At 44.3% G+C, this 22,228-nt stretch overlaps 4 protein-coding genes and 1 long non-coding RNA gene across 55 annotated transcripts in view; 1 reads left to right on the forward strand and 4 right to left on the reverse strand.

Moving 5' to 3' along the window:
• Nucleotides 1–22,228, forward strand: part of LOC127942507 (uncharacterized) — an 80,579-nt gene that overhangs the window by 24,789 nt on the left and 33,562 nt on the right. For 39 of the 50 annotated variants that reach the window (XM_052538251.1, XM_052538231.1, XM_052538252.1 and 36 more), the window contains 2 exons: nucleotides 6,878–7,003; nucleotides 14,731–14,856. In XM_052538251.1, coding sequence (XP_052394211.1) covers nucleotides 6,878–7,003; nucleotides 14,731–14,856 — 252 coding nt within the window. Of the gene's footprint in view, nucleotides 1–6,877; nucleotides 7,004–14,730; nucleotides 14,899–22,228 lie in introns of all 50 variants that reach the window. The other 11 variants (XM_052538257.1, XM_052538265.1, XM_052538272.1 and 8 more) reach the window with 7 other exon arrangements.
• Nucleotides 3,522–5,599, reverse strand: LOC127942520 (zona pellucida sperm-binding protein 3-like). Its single transcript, XM_052538297.1, has 8 exons — nucleotides 5,002–5,599; nucleotides 4,653–4,771; nucleotides 4,466–4,569; nucleotides 4,217–4,394; nucleotides 4,004–4,121; nucleotides 3,842–3,924; nucleotides 3,690–3,781; nucleotides 3,522–3,620 (listed from the first exon to the last, which is right to left on the reverse strand). The coding sequence occupies exons 1-8, from the start codon at nucleotides 5,533–5,535 to the stop codon at nucleotides 3,541–3,543; spliced, it is 1,308 nt and encodes a 435-aa protein (XP_052394257.1). The 5' UTR covers nucleotides 5,536–5,599; the 3' UTR covers nucleotides 3,522–3,540.
• Nucleotides 6,619–14,921, reverse strand: LOC127942529 (uncharacterized). Of its 2 annotated transcripts, none has more exons than XR_008149340.1 (2): nucleotides 14,773–14,921; nucleotides 6,619–6,877 (listed from the first exon to the last, which is right to left on the reverse strand). It is a non-coding gene; the product is annotated as an uncharacterized LOC127942529 (long non-coding RNA). The 2 variants fall into 2 exon arrangements; XR_008149339.1 differs by lacking the exon at nucleotides 6,619–6,877 and adding an exon at nucleotides 14,472–14,730.
• Nucleotides 11,365–13,422, reverse strand: LOC127942522 (zona pellucida sperm-binding protein 3-like). The gene is made up of 8 exons (XM_052538298.1): nucleotides 12,855–13,422; nucleotides 12,496–12,614; nucleotides 12,309–12,412; nucleotides 12,060–12,237; nucleotides 11,847–11,964; nucleotides 11,685–11,767; nucleotides 11,533–11,624; nucleotides 11,365–11,463 (listed from the first exon to the last, which is right to left on the reverse strand). Exons 1-8 carry the CDS (start codon nucleotides 13,386–13,388, stop codon nucleotides 11,384–11,386), a joined length of 1,308 nt encoding a protein of 435 aa, XP_052394258.1. The 5' UTR covers nucleotides 13,389–13,422; the 3' UTR covers nucleotides 11,365–11,383.
• On the reverse strand, nucleotides 19,218–21,274 carry LOC127942519 (zona pellucida sperm-binding protein 3-like). The gene is made up of 8 exons (XM_052538296.1): nucleotides 20,708–21,274; nucleotides 20,349–20,467; nucleotides 20,162–20,265; nucleotides 19,913–20,090; nucleotides 19,700–19,817; nucleotides 19,538–19,620; nucleotides 19,386–19,477; nucleotides 19,218–19,316 (listed from the first exon to the last, which is right to left on the reverse strand). The coding sequence occupies exons 1-8, from the start codon at nucleotides 21,239–21,241 to the stop codon at nucleotides 19,237–19,239; spliced, it is 1,308 nt and encodes a 435-aa protein (XP_052394256.1). The 5' UTR covers nucleotides 21,242–21,274; the 3' UTR covers nucleotides 19,218–19,236.

Raw genomic sequence — 22,228 nt, forward strand, 5'->3', positions numbered from 1 at the left:
CTCCGTTCCTCCACCTCCACCAGTAGCCGCTCCTGGACCTCTCAGGGTGGAGCTCAGACTGGCCAATGGCCAATGTGTCACCAAAGGCTGTGCTGAAGGTAAGGTCTTGTCCTGTGTCTGCCTAAAGCCTTTCAAACTGGAGTCCGGTTAAACCCCAGTGTTGTTCCTCAGGGGATGAGGCCTACACGTCCTACTACAGTGACGCTGATTATCCCATCACAAAAGTCCTGCGAGAGCCTGTGTATGTTGAGGTGCACATTATGGAGAGGACTGACCCCAACATTGTCCTGATGCTGGGACGTTGTTGGACTACTTCAACCCCCAGTCCACTCAGTCTCCCCCAGTGGGACCTTCTGATCGACGGGTGAGTGTACAGCCAATCTTCATCCTTTTAGTCTGCTGGGAGACCCTTTCTAACCTTCTCCTTTGTCTTCAGATGCCCTTACCAGGACGACCGCTATCTGACCACACTGGTTCCAGTGACTGGATCGTCTGGTCTTCAGTTCCCAACCCACTACAAGCGCTTTGTTGTGAAGATGTTCACATTTGTAGATCCAGCCTCACTGGCTGCTCTGCAGGAAACCGTATGCCCCCCTTTACTTGAACATTTGTGTATTTACTACTTGTGGATTCTATGACTTGAGCCTCTTTCTTCCCTGTCAGGTCTTCATCCACTGCAGTACAGAGGTGTGCCATCCATCATCTGGCTCTTGTGAGCAAAGCTGCACCAGGAAACGTGAGTTCTTGCTTTCTCTCGACAAGAGGAACTGAGCATTTTAGAAGTGTGTTCTCACTTCTAACACCTCTCTTTCAGGAAGAGACACCCGTATCAAGGCTGTCTCTGGGGAGCAGACTGTGGTTTCTAGTGGAGAAGTTACTCTGGTCATGTAAATCTAGTGTTTTTAATAAACCCTGCAGAACCCCGAGGTATCTCTTTGTCTATTGTTTTGGTTCGACAGAATCCGGGATTACGTGCCTCTTCCCAGTTGTTTTTTCCTCGCACCATTAAACCAAGGCATTCCTTTCTCCATCCTCCAGTTGTTAACCTGGGGCAGCACAAGGTTCCCCTATTTTAATTTGTCTTCCAAACGGTAGTTTGGCTCCCGATATTCACAATATAAAGTTATGTGGATTACTTGCGGCTTTTGTTTTAAATCCAGCTCAAGTTTTAAATGGAAATCAATTCTCGACTGTCTTGAAGCAAACACGAAACCGTGTCAATTGTCCTCAACTCAAAGTAATGCTATTAAAGGGATCCTCCTCCCCAAAATGAAAATGGTGTCACTAATCACTTACCCCCGTGTCGTTCCAAACCTGTAGAAACTTCATTCGTCTTTGGAACACAATTGAACCCCTTACTTGTCACCCCCCCCATTTTCAGCATGGAGACACGAATGACATGCCCAAAATTAAAAGGTTGCTGCTAAGGAGTCTTTCTTACTAGATACATAATCAACATCGGTTCACACAGCTGACACCTCAAAGTTTACTGTTCAGGAATCAGAATTACTTAGACGGTTATAATAGAGATGTATGTAAGCTCAAACATGTCAGTAAAAATATTAAAAACCTATTTAAAAGTGATGTAGGATATGATTTTAGATACATAATGAAGCTAAAGCCACAAGTCTACTAATACTTCATTTTGACATTTCAGAATATAATCTCACAAAGTGTGAATTTTATGAAACCTTTTCTAAGACCGTGTCATGTGTGTTTTTAGAGAAGGCTAGTAAAATTGATTTATGACTCCTGGAATGCAATTATCTCTTGTTTGGACCGGCAAAACTGCCCCATTCATGATTCTATTGTTGTTACAAAACGAGCCTTTCACACATGGGCCAGGTATGACACAAAATCCTGATTCTTCATTTATCATTATTCCAGTATACATTTACCCCACTATTATCAAAAGCCTTACTATAAAATTACAACAAAACATTTTCTTACAACCTTTGACAAAATGATTACAAAATGCATTATGAAGAAGAACTGCACCTGCTATGTAGCTGCATTAGAGCTAACGTTAGCATCAAGCTACATAAGACTATTCATGAAAATTAACCGATTGTTTGTAATAACCTCCTTTTGCGATCACATGTGGAATTTTACTGCTGTAAAAATATGCTATTTATAGCCTTTTACGTCGCTGCACAAGTTAGCATTTCAGATGTACATTTATGTTATAAAAACGCCCAAAATCACATACCATTAACTAACGTAATCGTGTGTTAATTATTTGGATGTTTCATGGGTACAGAGGTTTCTCTGTGTTGTTGTGGTCAGATATCAACACAGATGTGTACAGGAAATGCATCATGGGTAGGATGGGGCGGGATATGATGCACAGTTATGATGGACAAGACACGGGCGAATCCGGTCTCTGTCAGCAGAGAGGTTTGACGTGCTGTGAAAGTAAAACAATCTGGGGCCGGTGACTATCCTTGACAGCAAAGGGGTTAAAGATATTTTGGATGAAAACCGGGAGGCCTGTGACCATCCCATATACTGCCAAGGTCCAGAAAAGCACCATCGGAATTACCCATCTGCCATCAGTGGATGAACCGTAACGTTAGGAAGCGAGGAGAACATATGCTTGTGGCGCGGCTGACACAGAAGAACGTACACAGTCTGACTACTCCGAGGATGCTTTTCTGGACCTTGACAGTGCATTTTACTTGGCAGCCTGTGGGCCAAATCACAAGCCTCCTGGTTTTCATCCAAAATAAGTGGGGTTCCGAAGATGAACGAAGCTCTTATGGGTTCGGAACGACTTGGGGGCAAGTGATGACGATCTTCATTTTGGGGTGGAGTATTCCTTTAGTATTGAAACCGCCCAAGATGTTGCACAAGTGACAAACCAAAAAAGGTCATTCACTGGGAGTCAATTCGTCAATGATTTTTCAGAATTCTAACTGACCTGCTACTGCACAAAAAACCCCTTACGTCAGTACAGGTTCGGCACACCAAATACTAAACTTAAGCGATGCCTGCCGTTTTCCTAAAATGTAAAGCCTATAAATAACCCATCTGAAGGTGGAAAACGTGGTGCCAGTGTTGATACTGGGAGTGCGCTTCTATTGTACATGGATTTAAAAAGCATGAGAGATGTCAACAAAGAGCATTAGGAAACAAATTTAACTGATCAAACCTATTTGGGGGATGCAAGGGGGAAATTAAACTGCTCATTTGAAGTTACCAACACGAAGAAAATCAAGTTCACTGCATAAGATGCACGCAAAAATCTGCAGTGCTTCAAGGAAGTGGACGTTCACGCAGAACTCTTTTGGCACAAGTGCCAATTAACAGAATTCCCTTTACAGCATCATGGGCAATGTATTCCACCTTTACAGTACTCCTAAAAAAGGGAGCTCACAGCAGGTCCCTTTAAAAGGTTTATTAACTTCCCTAACGAGAAAAGGGAGCCTTTCCTTCTGGCAAGAGAATAGGTACAGTAGGACTACTCACTTCCTCGCACAAAATCAATTGGTTAAACTAGACAAGAAAAACAGAAACGAGAATAAGTTTGCTCCCCCACATTTATTGAAGACCAGCTAAAGTCTTCTTGTGCTCTTGAACCACTACAGGACCGAGCGAGGCCTTCCCTTCCCACCGAAGGCCTAGAAAAAGCAGACACCAAAGTTAAGTGCTTGAAGGGTCAAAAACCAAGCTTAAAAGCACCTTCCTACCTCCAAAAGGAGAAGCAGCAGTTCCACCATCAGGACCACATGTTGAGTCACAGCAACCACAAACCTGGTTGTTCCCATCAGCAGCAAGCCACCTGCAATACGAAAAATCAGACATGGCACCTTTAATGTATTCGTAAGTGGCATGAACATACCCATTGGCAAAGGAACAGGATTTGTGGAGCGCGTCACTAGGTGCAGAAGCAAGAGTGGCCTTCAGAACACACGTCATGTAGATCTGCAAGAGACACCACGGGTAAGGGGACACAAACCAAAGCAAATGGGAGAGGTCATTCTCCAACACTCATAATACATACAGAAGGACTGGATCCCCCCTGGAACATGAAGGCCTCCAGCTGGAACCGGATTTTGTCTTCCTGGGATCGAGGCATGAAGCGCGAGCTGGAAGCGGTGACCTTGGCATCCACAAGACATCTAAGGAGTAAAAAGTAGTTGTCAGGGACAAAGCGGTTACAAGGAGCAAACTCGAGAACAAGTCAACTCTGCAGCATCTGGTGACATGAACACACCCATGATTCTCAATGAACAAATATCTCGGAAGGGCGTTCACATCAGGTACTTGGGTGGCCACACAGCTGTCCACAAACACACGCAGAGGGACGTGGTTGTATACCTTCACAGATGCCTCAACATTAATAACGTCACCCAGGAAGTAAGAGTTTGAAGGCCTCTCATAGGACCAGTCATCTGCAAGAGGGAAGAACTGCTTAGGCACAGCCTCGTTCAGAAGGCAGAAGGTCTAGAGAAACTGCACAAACCAGTCATGAGCTTCAGGGAGAACACCAAGACTTCTTCACCAGCCTCCGTTGAGGCATAAGGGACCCAAGTTGGCTTCAAGGCACTACTGCTGACATTTTGAAACCTGCAGTTCAAGAAGTGACCAATTAAATGGGCTTCCAGTTCCACCACTGCAAGCAATGCCACAAGTCACAAAAGGTCGCTTACCTTTGATAGTGGCATTGAACTCCAATAACTGCACCACCTGCACGGGTAATCGGAGTGCCAGCAAACGCCTCAGGAGTGTAGGTAAGGGCAAAGGTGTAGACAAGCTCATCCTTGGTCATCTATAGGAGACTGACGTTGTTACCAAGAGGGTTCTCCGAAAAAGAGAACCCATTCCAAAAGGCATCTTAGCAAGTCATGCCATAACACTTGGTTACCCGAGTAAGCAGTTATTAAGAGTCTTTCCCACTATAAGAGAACCGTCCCATGGATGGTTCCCTGAATCTAGAACGTCGATACCAAAACAAGGGCCCCATTTTTAGTAGGGTTCAATAAATCTACTAGCTCTTACCATCAAGACACTGTTGCAGTCCTGCAGTTCATTCTCAAAGAAGAGCACCTTAGAGCCTGGGACCAAACCGACAACAGGACATCCTCCCAGAGTCAGACCAGATGGCTGGATCAGTTCACCATTGCTAAACAAGTCCTGCTGTACCTCCACATGAATCCGGTTCTCACCGCATTGAATAGCTACACTACTGGGGGTCACAGGTTGCCTCAAATGGAAATCCACCGCCATCTCACTCGGCACTTCTGGAACAATGGGAAACCTCCAGTCCAAAGGCTTCACTGGACCCTGCAACACCTGCTTCTCCTGAAGACCAAGAGGCTCTTGTGCAAATCCTCTGTAGTCGAGACTCTGAAACAGAGAGGCCTTCTGCAAAGTGTTCCCGAGCACTTGAGAAGAAACAGGCACTCTGGAAGCTGGATATGATTGATGCTTCTTGCTTTTTGGACTTTGACTGGAACTCAAACTTCCAATAGCATTCTTCAGATCAAACACCACAAGCACAACCAGCACTAACAGACATTGCAAAAGACCCATCCTGACAAACGTTAACACAATACCCACCAGTGCTCGTCTTTGCCATTAAGTACAGCTTTGAATTTAAGCGGCTCCTCCCCTTTCAGCTTGATTGATTACCTTTGGACCTCCAAAGGTCTCTGGGCCTGTAATTAACAAATGAGAACGTTCTGGAATGTCACTAGCCAATGGAAGGCTTGATAAGGATCTGAGATTTTCATCTACACTTATTCACAATTTTACAATTAAAGTTTGAAAGTGTGTTTATGATAGACAAAGAATGTCATTAAAAAAGCGCCTGATATGACTCAAATAATAGAGAATATTCATAAAAATCTCTCTCTCTCTTTTTTAAAGAGTTTTTAGTTTATTATTGGAAAAGATTTGGAAAAATGTAGAATTACATCACTTGCTCCCCAGTGAATGGGTGGCATCAAAACGAAAGTCCAAAGAGCTATTATAAATATCAAAATAATCCACAAGTAATTCACATCAATTACGGTCTTGTGAAGGGAAAGGTTGTCTGTTTATAAGAAACAAATCCATCGTTGAGAAATTCAAATGATTGCTTCCGGCCAAAATATGATCTCATAATCCCAACTAAAGGTGCCATAGAATGCATTGATACAATATTTTAAATTAGATCTACATAAAAAGGTACGTGGCTTGGGTATGGGCAAAAATTCTCTGGAACGGTTTTACATGTCTGTTTACAACCCTGGGATTTGTCCCTAGAATTATTTGGAAGGGTCATGAACAATAATGTTGAGCTCTGCTCTGATTGGCTGTTTCACAGCGCAGATCTCTTCTGTCCAGCGTGAACGATGGCGAGATTAGGCATCCAACCTGATATGTTTGAGCCTGTATCAGACGAAGATAAAGATTTGGAAAGAATGTTTAGCGTCCGCGTGAACGAGTCTTGAGAGAGTTGTCAGTGAAGATGTGGACACAGCCTCTGTGTTGCTTTTATACGCGTTTTCTCTCAATAAGAATTGAATCTCGAGATCCAATGAGAATCACCCAGTTGTCAATGAAGAGGGAGGGACTATCGTTAATTAGCTGGAACCTGTAGAATACAAAAAGACCAAAGGGCAATAGCTTCACTTTGTGTTTAGCTGTTGAACAATGGCTGGAAGTTGGTGTTTGGCTCAGATTTTGGTGGTCTGTGCTTTCTGTCATGCTGTCCCACAGTGGAGTCAATCGCTTCAGAATGCTCAAGCTCTGATGATCCAGCAAACTGACCAGCAGTTTCAGCTCCAGAAGCCAGTTCAACAGCTAACTAACCAGCAGTTTCCACCTCAGAAACCAGTTCAACAGCTAACTAACCAGCAGTTTCTGTTTCAGAAGCCAGTTCCACAACAACCTAAGCCGCAGTTTCCGTTTCAGAAGCCAGTTCCACAACAACCTAAGCCGCAGTTTCCGTTTCAGAAGCCAGTTCCACAACAACCTAAGCCGCAGTTTCCGTTTCAGAAGCCAGTTCCACAACAACCTAAGCCGCAGTTTCCGCTTCAGAAGCCAGTTCCACAACAACCTAAGCCACAGTTTCCGCTTCAGAAGCCAGTTCCACAACAACCTAAGCAGCAGTTCCCTCTTCAGAAGCCAGTTCCACAACAACCTAAGCCGCAGTTTCCGCTTCAGAAGCCAGTTCAACTTGATAAATGTGCTGTAGCTGATTCTGAGCAGATCCAATGCGGTCTACCTGGGATCAGTGGTGCTGCGTGTGAAGCTATCAACTGCTGCTTTAACGGACAGCAGTGTTTCTATGGGAGGGCAGGTAAGCGTTCTCCATCTTATTCTGTTCGTGTTAAACCGTTTCTCTGAATTTAACCTGCTCTTGTTCTAGTGACTGTCCAGTGTATTAGAGATGGTCAGTTTGTGGTAGTGGTGTCTCGAGACGTTACCTTGCCTCGACTGAGTCTGGATTCGGTTCAACTACTGGGTGGAAACGACCCACCTTGTGCTCCTGTGGGGTCTACACCTTCCTTTGCTATATACCAGTTCCCTGTGACCGCATGTGGCACGAGCGTGATGGTTAGCAGCTGCTACTGGTTTTATTCTGCATCGCTTGGACTGGATGCTGACACCGTTTCTATTGACAGGAGGACGGTGGATATGTGGTGTATGAAAACCGAATGACCTCATCGTATGAAGTGGGGATTGGACCATATGGTTCCATCACAAGGGACAGTCATTTTGAGTAGGTGATCCATGACTTGGTGTGACCACTAATCCCTGATAAATGCTACAAGCTCGCTGTGTGTCGTCCAGGTTTCTCTTCCAGTGTAGATATTCGGGAACTTCTGTGGAAGCTCTGGTTGTGGAGGTCAACTCCGTTCCTCCACCTCCACCAGTAGCCGCTCCTGGACCTCTCAGGGTGGAGCTCAGACTGGCCAATGGCCAATGTGTCACCAAAGGCTGTGCTGAAGGTAAGGTCTTGTCCTGTGTCTGCCTAAAGCCTTTCAAACTGGAGTCCGGTTAAACCCCAGTGTTGTTCCTCAGGGGATGAGGCCTACACGTCCTACTACAGTGACGCTGATTATCCCATCACAAAAGTCCTGCGAGAGCCTGTGTATGTTGAGGTGCACATTATGGAGAGGACTGACCCCAACATTGTCCTGATGCTGGGACGTTGTTGGACTACTTCAACCCCCAGTCCACTCAGTCTCCCCCAGTGGGACCTTCTGATCGACGGGTGAGTGTACAGCCAATCTTCATCCTTTTAGTCTGCTGGGAGACCCTTTCTAACCTTCTCCTTTGTCTTCAGATGCCCTTACCAGGACGACCGCTATCTGACCACACTGGTTCCAGTGACTGGATCGTCTGGTCTTCAGTTCCCAACCCACTACAAGCGCTTTGTTGTGAAGATGTTCACATTTGTAGATCCAGCCTCACTGGCTGCTCTGCAGGAAACCGTATGCCCCCCTTTACTTGAACATTTGTGTATTTACTACTTGTGGATTCTATGACTTGAGCCTCTTTCTTCCCTGTCAGGTCTTCATCCACTGCAGTACAGAGGTGTGCCATCCATCATCTGGCTCTTGTGAGCAAAGCTGCACCAGGAAACGTGAGTTCTTGCTTTCTCTCGACAAGAGGAACTGAGCATTTTAGAAGTGCGTTCTCACTTCTAACACCTCTCTTTCAGGAAGAGACACCCGTATCAAGGCTGTCTCTGGGGAGCAGACTGTGGTTTCTAGTGGAGAAGTTACTCTGGTCATGTAAATCTAGTGTTTTTAATAAACCCTGCAGAACCCCGAGGTATCTCTTTGTCTATTGTTTTGGTTCGACAGAATCCGGGATTACGTGCCTCTTCCCAGTTGTTTTTTCCTCGCACCATTAAACCAAGGCATTCCTTTCTCCATCCTCCAGTTGTTAACCTGGGGCAGCACAAGGTTCCCCTATTTTAATTTGTCTTCCAAACGGTAGTTTGGCTCCCGATATTCACAATATAAAGTTATGTGGATTACTTGCGGCTTTTGTTTTAAATCCAGCTCAAGTTTTAAATGGAAATCAATTCTCGACTGTCTTGAAGCAAACACGAAACCGTGTCAATTGTCCTCAACTCAAAGTAATGCTATTAAAGGGATCCTCCTCCCCAAAATGAAAATGGTGTCACTAATCACTTACCCCCGTGTCGTTCCAAACCTGTAGAAACTTCATTCGTCTTTGGAACACAATTGAACCCCTTACTTGTCACCCCCCCCATTTTCAGCATGGAGACACGAATGACATGCCCAAAATTAAAAGGTTGCTGCTAAGGAGTCTTTCTTACTAGATACATAATCAACATCGGTTCACACAGCTGACACCTCAAAGTTTACTGTTCAGGAATCAGAATTACTTAGACGGTTATAATAGAGATGTATGTAAGCTCAAACATGTCAGTAAAAATATTAAAAACCTATTTAAAAGTGATGTAGGATATGATTTTAGATACATAATGAAGCTAAAGCCACAAGTCTACTAATACTTCATTTTGACATTTCAGAATATAATCTCACAAAGTGTGAATTTTATGAAACCTTTTCTAAGACCGTGTCATGTGTGTTTTTAGAGAAGGCTAGTAAAATTGATTTATGACTCCTGGAATGCAATTATCTCTTGTTTGGACCGGCAAAACTGCCCCATTCATGATTCTATTGTTGTTACAAAACGAGCCTTTCACACATGGGCCAGGTATGACACAAAATCCTGATTCTTCATTTATCATTATTCCAGTATACATTTACCCCACTATTATCAAAAGCCTTACTATAAAATTACAACAAAACATTTTCTTACAACCTTTGACAAAATGATTACAAAATGCATTATGAAGAAGAACTGCACCTGCTATGTAGCTGCATTAGAGCTAACGTTAGCATCAAGCTACATAAGACTATTCATGAAAATTAACCGATTGTTTGTAATAACCTCCTTTTGCGATCACATGTGGAATTTTACTGCTGTAAAAATATTCTATTTATAGCCTTTTACGTCGCTGCACAAGTTAGCATTTCAGATGTACATTTATGTTATAAAAACGCCCAAAATCACATACCATTAACTAACGTAATCGTGTGTTAATTATTTGGATGTTTCATGGGTACAGAGGTTTCTCTGTGTTGTTGTGGTCAGATATCAACACAGATGTGTACAGGAAATGCATCATGGGTAGGATGGGGCGGGATATGATGCACAGTTATGATGGACAAGACACGGGCGAATCCGGTCTCTGTCAGCAGAGAGGTTTGACGTGCTGTGAAAGTAAAACAATCTGGGGCCGGTGACTATCCTTGACAGCAAAGGGGTTAAAGATATTTTGGATGAAAACCGGGAGGCCTGTGACCATCCCATATACTGCCAAGGTCCAGAAAAGCACCATCGGAATTACCCATCTGCCATCAGTGGATGAACCGTAACGTTAGGAAGCGAGGAGAACATATGCTTGTGGCGCGGCTGACACAGAAGAACGTACACAGTCTGACTACTCCGAGGATGCTTTTCTGGACCTTGACAGTGCATTTTACTTGGCAGCCTGTGGGCCAAAGCACAAGCCTCCTGGTTTTCATCCAAAATAAGTGGGGTTCCGAAGATGAACGAAGCTCTTATGGGTTCGGAACGACTTGGGGGCAAGTGATGACGATCTTCATTTTGGGGTGGAGTATCCCTTTAGTATTGAAACCGCCCAAGATGTTGCACAAGTGACAAACCAAAAAAGGTCATTCACTGGGAGTCAATTCGTCAATGATTTTTCAGAATTCTAACTGACCTGCTACTGCACAAAAAACCCCTTACGTCAGTACAGGTTCGGCACACCAAATACTAAACTTAAGCGATGCCTGCCGTTTTCCTAAAATGTAAAGCCTATAAATAACCCATCTGAAGGTGGAAAACGTGGTGCCAGTGTTGATACTGGGAGTGCGCTTCTCTTGTACATGGATTTAAAAAGCATGAGAGATGTCAACAAAGAGCATTAGGAAACAAATTTAACTGATCAAACCTATTTGGGGGATGCAAGGGGGAAATTAAACTGCTCATTTGAAGTTACCAACACGAAGAAAATCAAGTTCACTGCATAAGATGCACGCAAAAATCTGCAGTGCTTCAAGGAAGTGGACGTTCACGCAGAACTCTTTTGGCACAAGTGCCAATTAACAGAATTCCCTTTACAGCATCATGGGCAATGTATTCCACCTTTACAGTACTCCTAAAAAAGGGAGCTCACAGCAGGTCCCTTTAAAAAGGTTTATTAACTTCCCTAACGAGAAAAGGGAGCCTTTCCTTCTGGCAAGAGAATAGGTACAGTAGGACTACCCACTTCCTCGCACAAAATCAATTGGTTAAACTAGACAAGAAAAACAGAAACGAGAATAAGTTTGCTCCCCCACATTTATTGAAGACCAGCTAAAGTCTTCTTGTGCTCTTGAACCACTACAGGACCGAGCGAGGCCTTCCCTTCCCACCGAAGGCCTAGAAAAAGCAGACACCAAAGTTAAGTGCTTGAAGGGTCAAAAACCAAGCTTAAAAGCACCTTCCTACCTCCAAAAGGAGAAGCAGCAGTTCCACCATCAGGACCACATGTTGAGTCACAGCAACCACAAACCTGGTTGTTCCCATCAGCAGCAAGCCACCTGCAATACGAAAAATCAGACATGGCACCTTTAATGTATTCGTAAGTGGCATGAACATACCCATTGGCAAAGGAACAGGATTTGTGGAGCGCGTCACTAGGTGCAGAAGCAAGAGTGGCCTTCAGAACACACGTCATGTAGATCTGCAAGAGACACCACGGGTAAGGGGACACAAACCAAAGCAAATGGGAGAGGTCATTCTCCAACACTCATAATACATACAGAAGGACTGGATCCCCCCTGGAACATGAAGGCCTCCAGCTGGAACCGGATTTTGTCTTCCTGGGATCGAGGCATGAAGCGCGAGCTGGAAGCGGTGACCTTGGCATCCACAAGACATCTAAGGAGTAAAAAGTAGTTGTCAGGGACAAAGCGGTTACAAGGAGCAAACTCGAGAACAAGTCAACTCTGCAGCATCTGGTGACATGAACACACCCATGATTCTCAATGAACAAATATCTCGGAAGGGCGTTCACATCAGGTACTTGGGTGGCCACACAGCTGTCCACAAACACACGCAGAGGGACGTGGTTGTATACCTTCACAGATGCCTCAACATTAATAACGTCACCCAGGAAGTAAGAGTTTGAAGGCCTCTCATAGGACCAGTCATCTGCAAGAGGGAAGAACTGCTTAGGCACAGCCTCGTTCAGAAGGCAGAAGGTCTAGAGAAACTGCACAAACCAGTCATGAGCTTCAGGGAGAACACCAAGACTTCTTCACCAGCCTCCGTTGAGGCATAAGGGACCCAAGTTGGCTTCAAGGCACTACTGCTGACATTTTGAAACCTGCAGTTCAAGAAGTGACCAATTAAATGGGCTTCCAGTTCCACCACTGCAAGCAATGCCACAAGTCACAAAAGGTCGCTTACCTTTGATAGTGGCATTGAACTCCAATAACTGCACCACCTGCACGGGTAATCGGAGTGCCAGCAAACGCCTCAGGAGTGTAGGTAAGGGCAAAGGTGTAGACAAGCTCATCCTTGGTCATCTATAGGAGACTGACGTTGTTACCAAGAGGGTTCTCCGAAAAAGAGAACCCATTCCAAAAGGCATCTTAGCAAGTCATGCCATAACACTTGGTTACCCGAGTAAGCAGTTATTAAGAGTCTTTCCCACTATAAGAGAACCGTCCCATGGATGGTTCCCTGAATCTAGAACGTCGATACCAAAACAAGGGCCCCATTTTTAGTAGGGTTCAATAAATCTAGTAACACTTAACAGCTCTTACCATCAAGACACTGTTGCAGTCCTGCAGTTCATTCTCAAAGAAGAGCACCTTAGAGCCTGGGACCAAACCGACAACAGGACATCCTCCCAGAGTCAGACCAGATGGCTGGATCAGTTCACCATTGCTAAACAAGTCCTGCTGTACCTCCACATGAATCCGGTTCTCACCGCATTGAATAGCTACACTACTGGGGGTCACAGGTTGCCTCAAATGGAAATCCACCGCCATCTCACTCAGCACTTCTGGAACAATGGGAAACCTCCAGTCCAAAGGCTTCACTGGACCCTGCAACACCTGCTTCTCCTGAAGACCAAGAGGCTCTTGTGCAAATCCTCTGTAGTCGAGACTCTGAAACAGAGAGGCCTTCTGCAAAGTGTTCCCGAGCACTTGAGAAGAAACAGGCACTCTGGAAGCTGGATATGATTGATGCTTCTTGCTTTTTGGACTTTGACTGGAACTCAAACTTCCAATAGCATTCTTCAGATCAAACACCACAAGCACAACCAGCACTAACAGACATTGCAAAAGACCCATCCTGACAAACGTTAACACAATACCCACCAGTGCTCGTCTTTGCCATTAAGTACAGCTTTGAATTTAAGCGGCTCCTCCCCTTTCAGCTTGATTGATTACCTTTGGACCTCCAAAGGTCTCTGGGCCTGTAATTAACAAATGAGAACGTTCTGGAATGTCACTAGCCAATGGAAGGCTTGATAAGGATCTGAGATTTTCATCTACACTTATTCACAATTTTACAATTAAAGTTTGAAAGTGTGTTTATGATAGACAAAGAATGTCATTAAAAAAGCGCCTGATATGACTCAAATAATAGAGAATATTCATAAAAATCTCTCTCTCTCTTTTTTAAAGAGTTTTTAGTTTATCATTGGAGAAGATTTGGAAAAATGTAGAATTACATCACTTGCTCCCCAGTGAATGGGTGGCATCAAAACGAAAGTCCAAAGAGCTATTATAAATATCAAAATAATCCACAAGTAATTTACATCAATTACGGTCTTGTGAAGGGAAAGGTTGTCTGTTTATAAGAAACAAATCCATCGTTGAGAAATTCAAATGATTGCTTCCGGCCAAAATATGATCTCATAATCCCAACTAAAGGTGCCATAGAATGCATTGATACAATATTTTAAATTAGATCTACATAAAAAGGTACGTGGCTTGGGTATGGGCAAAAATTCTCTGGAACGGTTTTACATGTCCGTTTACAACCCTGGGATTTGTCCCTAGAATTATTTGGAAGGGTCATGAACAATAATGTTGAGCTCTGCTCTGATTGGCTGTTTCACAGCGCAGATCTCTTCTGTCCAGCGTGAACGATGGCGAGATTAGGCATCCAACCTGATATGTTTGAGCCTGTATCAGACGAAGATAAAGATTTGGAAAGAATGTTTAGCGTCCGCGTGAACGAGTCTTGAGAGAGTTGTCAGTGAAGATGTGGACACAGCCTCTGTGTTGCTTTTATACGCGTTTTCTCTCAATAAGAATTGAATCTCGAGATCCAATGAGAATCACCCAGTTGTCAATGAAGAGGGAGGGACTATCGTTAATTAGCTGGAACCTGTAGAATACAAAAAGACCAAAGGGCAATAGCTTCACTTTGTGTTTAGCTGTTGAACAATGGCTGGAAGTTGGTGTTTGGCTCAGATTTTGGTGGTCTGTGCTTTCTGTCATGCTGTCCCACAGTGGAGTCAATCGCTTCAGAATGCTCAAGCTCTGATGATCCAGCAAACTGACCAGCAGTTTCAGCTCCAGAAGCCAGTTCAACAGCTAACTAACCAGCAGTTTCCACCTCAGAAACCAGTTCAACAGCTAACTAACCAGCAGTTTCTGTTTCAGAAGCCAGTTCCACAACAACCTAAGCCGCAGTTTCCGTTTCAGAAGCCAGTTCCACAACAACCTAAGCCGCAGTTTCCGTTTCAGAAGCCAGTTCCACAACAACCTAAGCCGCAGTTTCCGTTTCAGAAGCCAGTTCCACAACAACCTAAGCCGCAGTTTCCGCTTCAGAAGCCAGTTCCACAACAACCTAAGCCGCAGTTTCCGCTTCAGAAGCCAGTTCCACAACAACCTAAGCCGCAGTTCCCTCTTCAGAAGCCAGTTCCACAACAACCTAAGCCGCAGTTTCCGCTTCAGAAGCCAGTTCAACTTGATAAATGTGCTGTAGCTGATTCTGAGCAGATCCAATGCGGTCTACCTGGGATCAGTGGTGCTGCGTGTGAAGCTATCAACTGCTGCTTTAACGGACAGCAGTGTTTCTATGGGAGGGCAGGTAAGCGTTCTCCATCTTATTCTGTTCGTGTTAAACCGTTTCTCTGAATTTAACCTGCTCTTGTTCTAGTGACTGTCCAGTGTATTAGAGATGGTCAGTTTGTGGTAGTGGTGTCTCGAGACGTTACCTTGCCTCGACTGAGTCTGGATTCGGTTCAACTACTGGGTGGAAACGACCCACCTTGTGCTCCTGTGGGGTCTACACCTTCCTTTGCTATATACCAGTTCCCTGTGACCGCATGTGGCACGAGCGTGATGGTTAGCAGCTGCTACTGGTTTTATTCTGCATCGCTTGGACTGGATGCTGACACCGTTTCTATTGACAGGAGGACGGTGGATATGTGGTGTATGAAAACCGAATGACCTCATCGTATGAAGTGGGGATTGGACCATATGGTTCCATCACAAGGGACAGTCATTTTGAGTAGGTGATCCATGACTTGGTGTGACCACTAATCCCTGATAAATGCTACAAGCTCGCTGTGTGTCGTCCAGGTTTCTCTTCCAGTGTAGATATTCGGGAACTTCTGTGGAAGCTCTGGTTGTGGAGGTCAACTCCGTTCCTCCACCTCCACCAGTAGCCGCTCCTGGACCTCTCAGGGTGGAGCTCAGACTGGCCAATGGCCAATGTGTCACCAAAGGCTGTGCTGAAGGTAAGGTCTTGTCCTGTGTCTGCCTAAAGCCTTTCAAACTGGAGTCCGGTTAAACCCCAGTGTTGTTCCTCAGGGGATGAGGCCTACACGTCCTACTACAGTGACGCTGATTATCCCATCACAAAAGTCCTGCGAGAGCCTGTGTATGTTGAGGTGCACATTATGGAGAGGACTGACCCCAACATTGTCCTGATGCTGGGACGTTGTTGGACTACTTCAACCCCCAGTCCACTCAGTCTCCCCCAGTGGGACCTTCTGATCGACGGGTGAGTGTACAGCCAATCTTCATCCTTTTAGTCTGCTGGGAGACCCTTTCTAACCTTCTCCTTTGTCTTCAGATGCCCTTACCAGGACGACCGCTATCTGACCACACTGGTTCCAGTGACTGGATCGTCTGGTCTTCAGTTCCCAACCCACTACAAGCGCTTTGTTGTGAAGATGTTCACATTTGTAGATCCAGCCTCACTGGCTGCTCTGCAGGAAACCGTATGCCCCCCTTTACTTGAACATTTGTGTATTTACTACTTGTGGATTCTATGACTTGAGCCTCTTTCTTCCCTGTCAGGTCTTCATCCACTGCAGTACAGAGGTGTGCCATCCATCATCTGGCTCTTGTGAGCAAAGCTGCACCAGGAAACGTGAGTTCTTGCTTTCTCTCGACAAGAGGAACTGAGCATTTTAGAAGTGTGTTCTCACTTCTAACACCTCTCTTTCAGGAAGAGACACCCGTATCAAGGCTGTCTCTGGGGAGCAGACTGTGGTTTCTAGTGGAGAAGTTACTCTGGTCATGTAAATCTAGTGTTTTTAATAAACCCTGCAGAACCCCGAGGTATCTCTTTGTCTATTGTTTTGGTTCGACAGAATCCGGGATTACGTGCCTCTTCCCAGTTGTTTTTTCCTCGCACCATTAAACCAAGGCATTCCTTTCTCCATCCTCCAGTTGTTAACCTGGGGCAGCACAAGGTTCCCCTATTTTAATTTGTCTTCCAAACGGTAGTTTGGCTCCCGATATTCACAATATAAAGTTATGTGGATTACTTGCGGCTTTTGTTTTAAATCCAGCTCAAGTTTTAAATGGAAATCAATTCTCGACTGTCTTGAAGCAAACACGAAACCGTGTCAATTGTCCTCAACTCAAAGTAATGCTATTAAAGGGATCCTCCTCCCCAAAATGAAAATGGTGTCACTAATCACTTACCCCCGTGTCGTTCCAAACCTGTAGAAACTTCATTCGTCTTTGGAACACAATTGAACCCCTTACTTGTCACCCCCCCCATTTTCAGCATGGAGACACGAATGACATGCCCAAAATTAAAAGGTTGCTGCTAAGGAGTCTTTCTTACTAGATACATAATCAACATCGGTTCACACAGCTGACACCTCAAAGTTTACTGTTCAGGAATCAGAATTACTTAGACGGTTATAATAGAGATGTATGTAAGCTCAAACATGTCAGTAAAAATATTAAAAACCTATTTAAAAGTGATGTAGGATATGATTTTAGATACATAATGAAGCTAAAGCCACAAGTCTACTAATACTTCATTTTGACATTTCAGAATATAATCTCACAAAGTGTGAATTTTATGAAACCTTTTCTAAGACCGTGTCATGTGTGTTTTTAGAGAAGGCTAGTAAAATTGATTTATGACTCCTGGAATGCAATTATCTCTTGTTTGGACCGGCAAAACTGCCCCATTCATGATTCTATTGTTGTTACAAAACGAGCCTTTCACACATGGGCCAGGTATGACACAAAATCCTGATTCTTCATTTATCATTATTCCAGTATACATTTACCCCACTATTATCAAAAGCCTTACTATAAAATTACAACAAAACATTTTCTTACAACCTTTGACAAAATGATTACAAAATGCATTATGAAGAAGAACTGCACCTGCTATGTAGCTGCATTAGAGCTAACGTTAGCATCAAGCTACATAAGACTATTCATGAAAATTAACCGATTGTTTGTAATAACCTCCTTTTGCGATCACATGTGGAATTTTACTGCTGTAAAAATATGCTATTTATAGCCTTTTACGTCGCTGCACAAGTTAGCATTTCAGATGTACATTTATGTTATAAAAACGCCCAAAATCACATACCATTAACTAACGTAATCGTGTGTTAATTATTTGGATGTTTCATGGGTACAGAGGTTTCTCTGTGTTGTTGTGGTCAGATATCAACACAGATGTGTACAGGAAATGCATCATGGGTAGGATGGGGCGGGATATGATGCACAGTTATGATGGACAAGACACGGGCGAATCCGGTCTCTGTCAGCAGAGAGGTTTGACGTGCTGTGAAAGTAAAACAATCTGGGGCCGGTGACTATCCTTGACAGCAAAGGGGTTAAAGATATTTTGGATGAAAACCGGGAGGCCTGTGACCATCCCATATACTGCCAAGGTCCAGAAAAGCACCATCGGAATTACCCATCTGCCATCAGTGGATGAACCGTAACGTTAGGAAGCGAGGAGAACATATGCTTGTGGCGCGGCTGACACAGAAGAACGTACACAGTCTGACTACTCCGAGGATGCTTTTCTGGACCTTGACAGTGCATTTTACTTGGCAGCCTGTGGGCCAAATCACAAGCCTCCTGGTTTTCATCCAAAATAAGTGGGGTTCCGAAGATGAACGAAGCGCTTATGGGTTCGGAACGACTTGGGGGCAAGTGATGACGATCTTCATTTTGGGGTGGAGTATCCCTTTAGTATTGAAACCGCCCAAGATGTTGCACAAGTGACAAACCAAAAAAGGTCATTCACTGGGAGTCAATTCGTCAATGATTTTTCAGAATTCTAACTGACCTGCTACTGCACAAAAAACCCCTTACGTCAGTACAGGTTCGGCACACCAAATACTAAACTTAAGCGATGCCTGCCGTTTTCCTAAAATGTAAAGCCTATAAATAACCCATCTGAAGGTGGAAAACGTGGTGCCAGTGTTGATACTGGGAGTGCGCTTCTCTTGTACATGGATTTAAAAAGCATGAGAGATGTCAACAAAGAGCATTAGGAAACAAATTTAACTGATCAAACCTATTTGGGGGATGCAAGGGGGAAATTAAACTGCTCATTTGAAGTTACCAACACGAAGAAAATCAAGTTCACTGCATAAGATGCACGCAAAAATCTGCAGTGCTTCAAGGAAGTGGACGTTCACGCAGAACTCTTTTGGCACAAGTGCCAATTAACAGAATTCCCTTTACAGCATCATGGGCAATGTATTCCACCTTTACAGTACTCCTAAAAAAGGGAGCTCACAGCAGGTCCCTTTAAAAAGGTTTATTAACTTCCCTAACGAGAAAAGGGAGCCTTTCCTTCTGGCAAGAGAATAGGTACAGTAGGACTACCCACTTCCTCGCACAAAATCAATTGGTTAAACTAGACAAGAAAAACAGAAACGAGAATAAGTTTGCTCCCCCACATTTATTGAAGACCAGCTAAAGTCTTCTTGTGCTCTTGAACCACTACAGGACCGAGCGAGGCCTTCCCTTCCCACCGAAGGCCTAGAAAAAGCAGACACCAAAGTTAAGTGCTTGAAGGGTCAAAAACCAAGCTTAAAAGCACCTTCCTACCTCCAAAAGGAGAAGCAGCAGTTCCACCATCAGGACCACATGTTGAGTCACAGCAACCACAAACCTGGTTGTTCCCATCAGCAGCAAGCCACCTGCAATACGAAAAATCAGACATGGCACCTTTAATGTATTCGTAAGTGGCATGAACATACCCATTGGCAAAGGAACAGGATTTGTGGAGCGCGTCACTAGGTGCAGAAGCAAGAGTGGCCTTCAGAACACACGTCATGTAGATCTGCAAGAGACACCACGGGTAAGGGGACACAAACCAAAGCAAATGGGAGAGGTCATTCTCCAACACTCATAATACATACAGAAGGACTGGATCCCCCCTGGAACATGAAGGCCTCCAGCTGGAACCGGATTTTGTCTTCCTGGGATCGAGGCATGAAGCGCGAGCTGGAAGCGGTGACCTTGGCATCCACAAGACATCTAAGGAGTAAAAAGTAGTTGTCAGGGACAAAGCGGTTACAAGGAGCAAACTCGAGAACAAGTCAACTCTGCAGCATCTGGTGACATGAACACACCCATGATTCTCAATGAACAAATATCTCGGAAGGGCGTTCACATCAGGTACTTGGGTGGCCACACAGCTGTCCACAAACACACGCAGAGGGACGTGGTTGTATACCTTCACAGATGCCTCAACATTAATAACGTCACCCAGGAAGTAAGAGTTTGAAGGCCTCTCATAGGACCAGTCATCTGCAAGAGGGAAGAACTGCTTAGGCACAGCCTCGTTCAGAAGGCAGAAGGTCTAGAGAAACTGCACAAACCAGTCATGAGCTTCAGGGAGAACACCAAGACTTCTTCACCAGCCTCCGTTGAGGCATAAGGGACCCAAGTTGGCTTCAAGGCACTACTGCTGACATTTTGAAACCTGCAGTTCAAGAAGTGACCAATTAAATGGGCTTCCAGTTCCACCACTGCAAGCAATGCCACAAGTCACAAAAGGTCGCTTACCTTTGATAGTGGCATTGAACTCCAATAACTGCACCACCTGCACGGGTAATCGGAGTGCCAGCAAACGCCTCAGGAGTGTAGGTAAGGGCAAAGGTGTAGACAAGCTCATCCTTGGTCATCTATAGGAGACTGACATTGTTACCAAGAGGGTTCTCCGAAAAAGAGAACCCATTCCAAAAGGCATCTTAGCAAGTCATGCCATAACACTTGGTTACCCGAGTAAGCAGTTATTAAGAGTCTTTCCCACTATAAGAGAACCGTCCCATGGATGGTTCCCTGAATCTAGAACGTCGATACCAAAACAAGGGCCCCATTTTTAGTAGGGTTCAATAAATCTAGTAACACTTAACAGCTCTTACCATCAAGACACTGTTGCAGTCCTGCAGTTCATTCTCAAAGAAGAGCACCTTAGAGCCTGGGACCAAACCGACAACAGGACATCCTCCCAGAGTCAGACCAGATGGCTGGATCAGTTCACCATTGCTAAACAAGTCCTGCTGTACCTCCACATGAATCCGGTTCTCACCGCATTGAATAGCTACACTACTGGGGGTCACAGGTTGCCTCAAATGGAAATCCACCGCCATCTCACTCAGCACTTCTGGAACAATGGGAAACCTCCAGTCCAAAGGCTTCACTGGACCCTGCAACACCTGCTTCTCCTGAAGACCAAGAGGCTCTTGTGCAAATCCTCTGTAGTCGAGACTCTGAAACAGAGAGGCCTTCTGCAAAGTGTTCCCGAGCACTTGAGAAGAAACAGGCACTCTGGAAGCTGGATATGATTGATGCTTCTTGCTTTTTGGACTTTGACTGGAACTCAAACTTCCAATAGCATTCTTCAGATCAAACACCACAAGCACAACCAGCACTAACAGACATTGCAAAAGACCCATCCTGACAAACGTTAACACAATACCCACCAGTGCTCGTCTTTGCCATTAAGTACAGCTTTGAATTTAAGCGGCTCCTCCCCTTTCAGCTTGATTGATTACCTTTGGACCTCCAAAGGTCTCTGGGCCTGTAATTAACAAATGAGAACGTTCTGGAATGTCACTAGCCAATGGAAGGCTTGATAAGGATCTGAGATTTTCATCTACACTTATTCACAATTTTACAATTAAAGTTTGAAAGTGTGTTTATGATAGACAAAGAATGTCATTAAAAAAGCGCCTGATATGACTCAAATAATAGAGAATATTCATAAAAATCTCTCTCTCTCTTTTTTAAAGAGTTTTTAGTTTATCATTGGAAAAGATTTGGAAAAATGTAGAATTACATCACTTGCTCCCCAGTGAATGGGTGGCATCAAAACGAAAGTCCAAAGAGCTATTATAAATATCAAAATAATCCACAAGTAATTCACATCAATTACGGTCTTGTGAAGGGAAAGGTTGTCTGTTTATAAGAAACAAATCCATCGTTGAGAAATTCAAATGATTGCTTCCGGCCAAAATATGATCTCATAATCCCAACTAAAGGTGCCATAGAATGCATTGATACAATATTTTAAATTAGATCTACATAAAAAGGTACGTGGCTTGGGTATGGGCAAAAATTCTCTGGAACGGTTTTACATGTCCGTTTACAACCCTGGGATTTGTCCCTAGAATTATTTGGAAGGGTCATGAACAATAATGTTGAGCTCTGCTCTGATTGGCTGTTTCACAGCGCAGATCTCTTCTGTCCAGCGTGAACGATGGCGAGATTAGGCATCCAACCTGATATGTTTGAGCCTGTATCAGACGAAGATAAAGATTTGGAAAGAATGTTTAGCGTCCGCGTGAACGAGTCTTGAGAGAGTTGTCAGTGAAGATGTGGACACAGCCTCTGTGTTGCTTTTATACGCGTTTTCTCTCAATAAGAATTGAATCTCGAGATCC

This window comes from Carassius gibelio, chromosome A22, assembly GCF_023724105.1.
Source record: "Carassius gibelio isolate Cgi1373 ecotype wild population from Czech Republic chromosome A22, carGib1.2-hapl.c, whole genome shotgun sequence".
NCBI lineage: Eukaryota > Metazoa > Chordata > Actinopteri > Cypriniformes > Cyprinidae > Carassius > Carassius gibelio.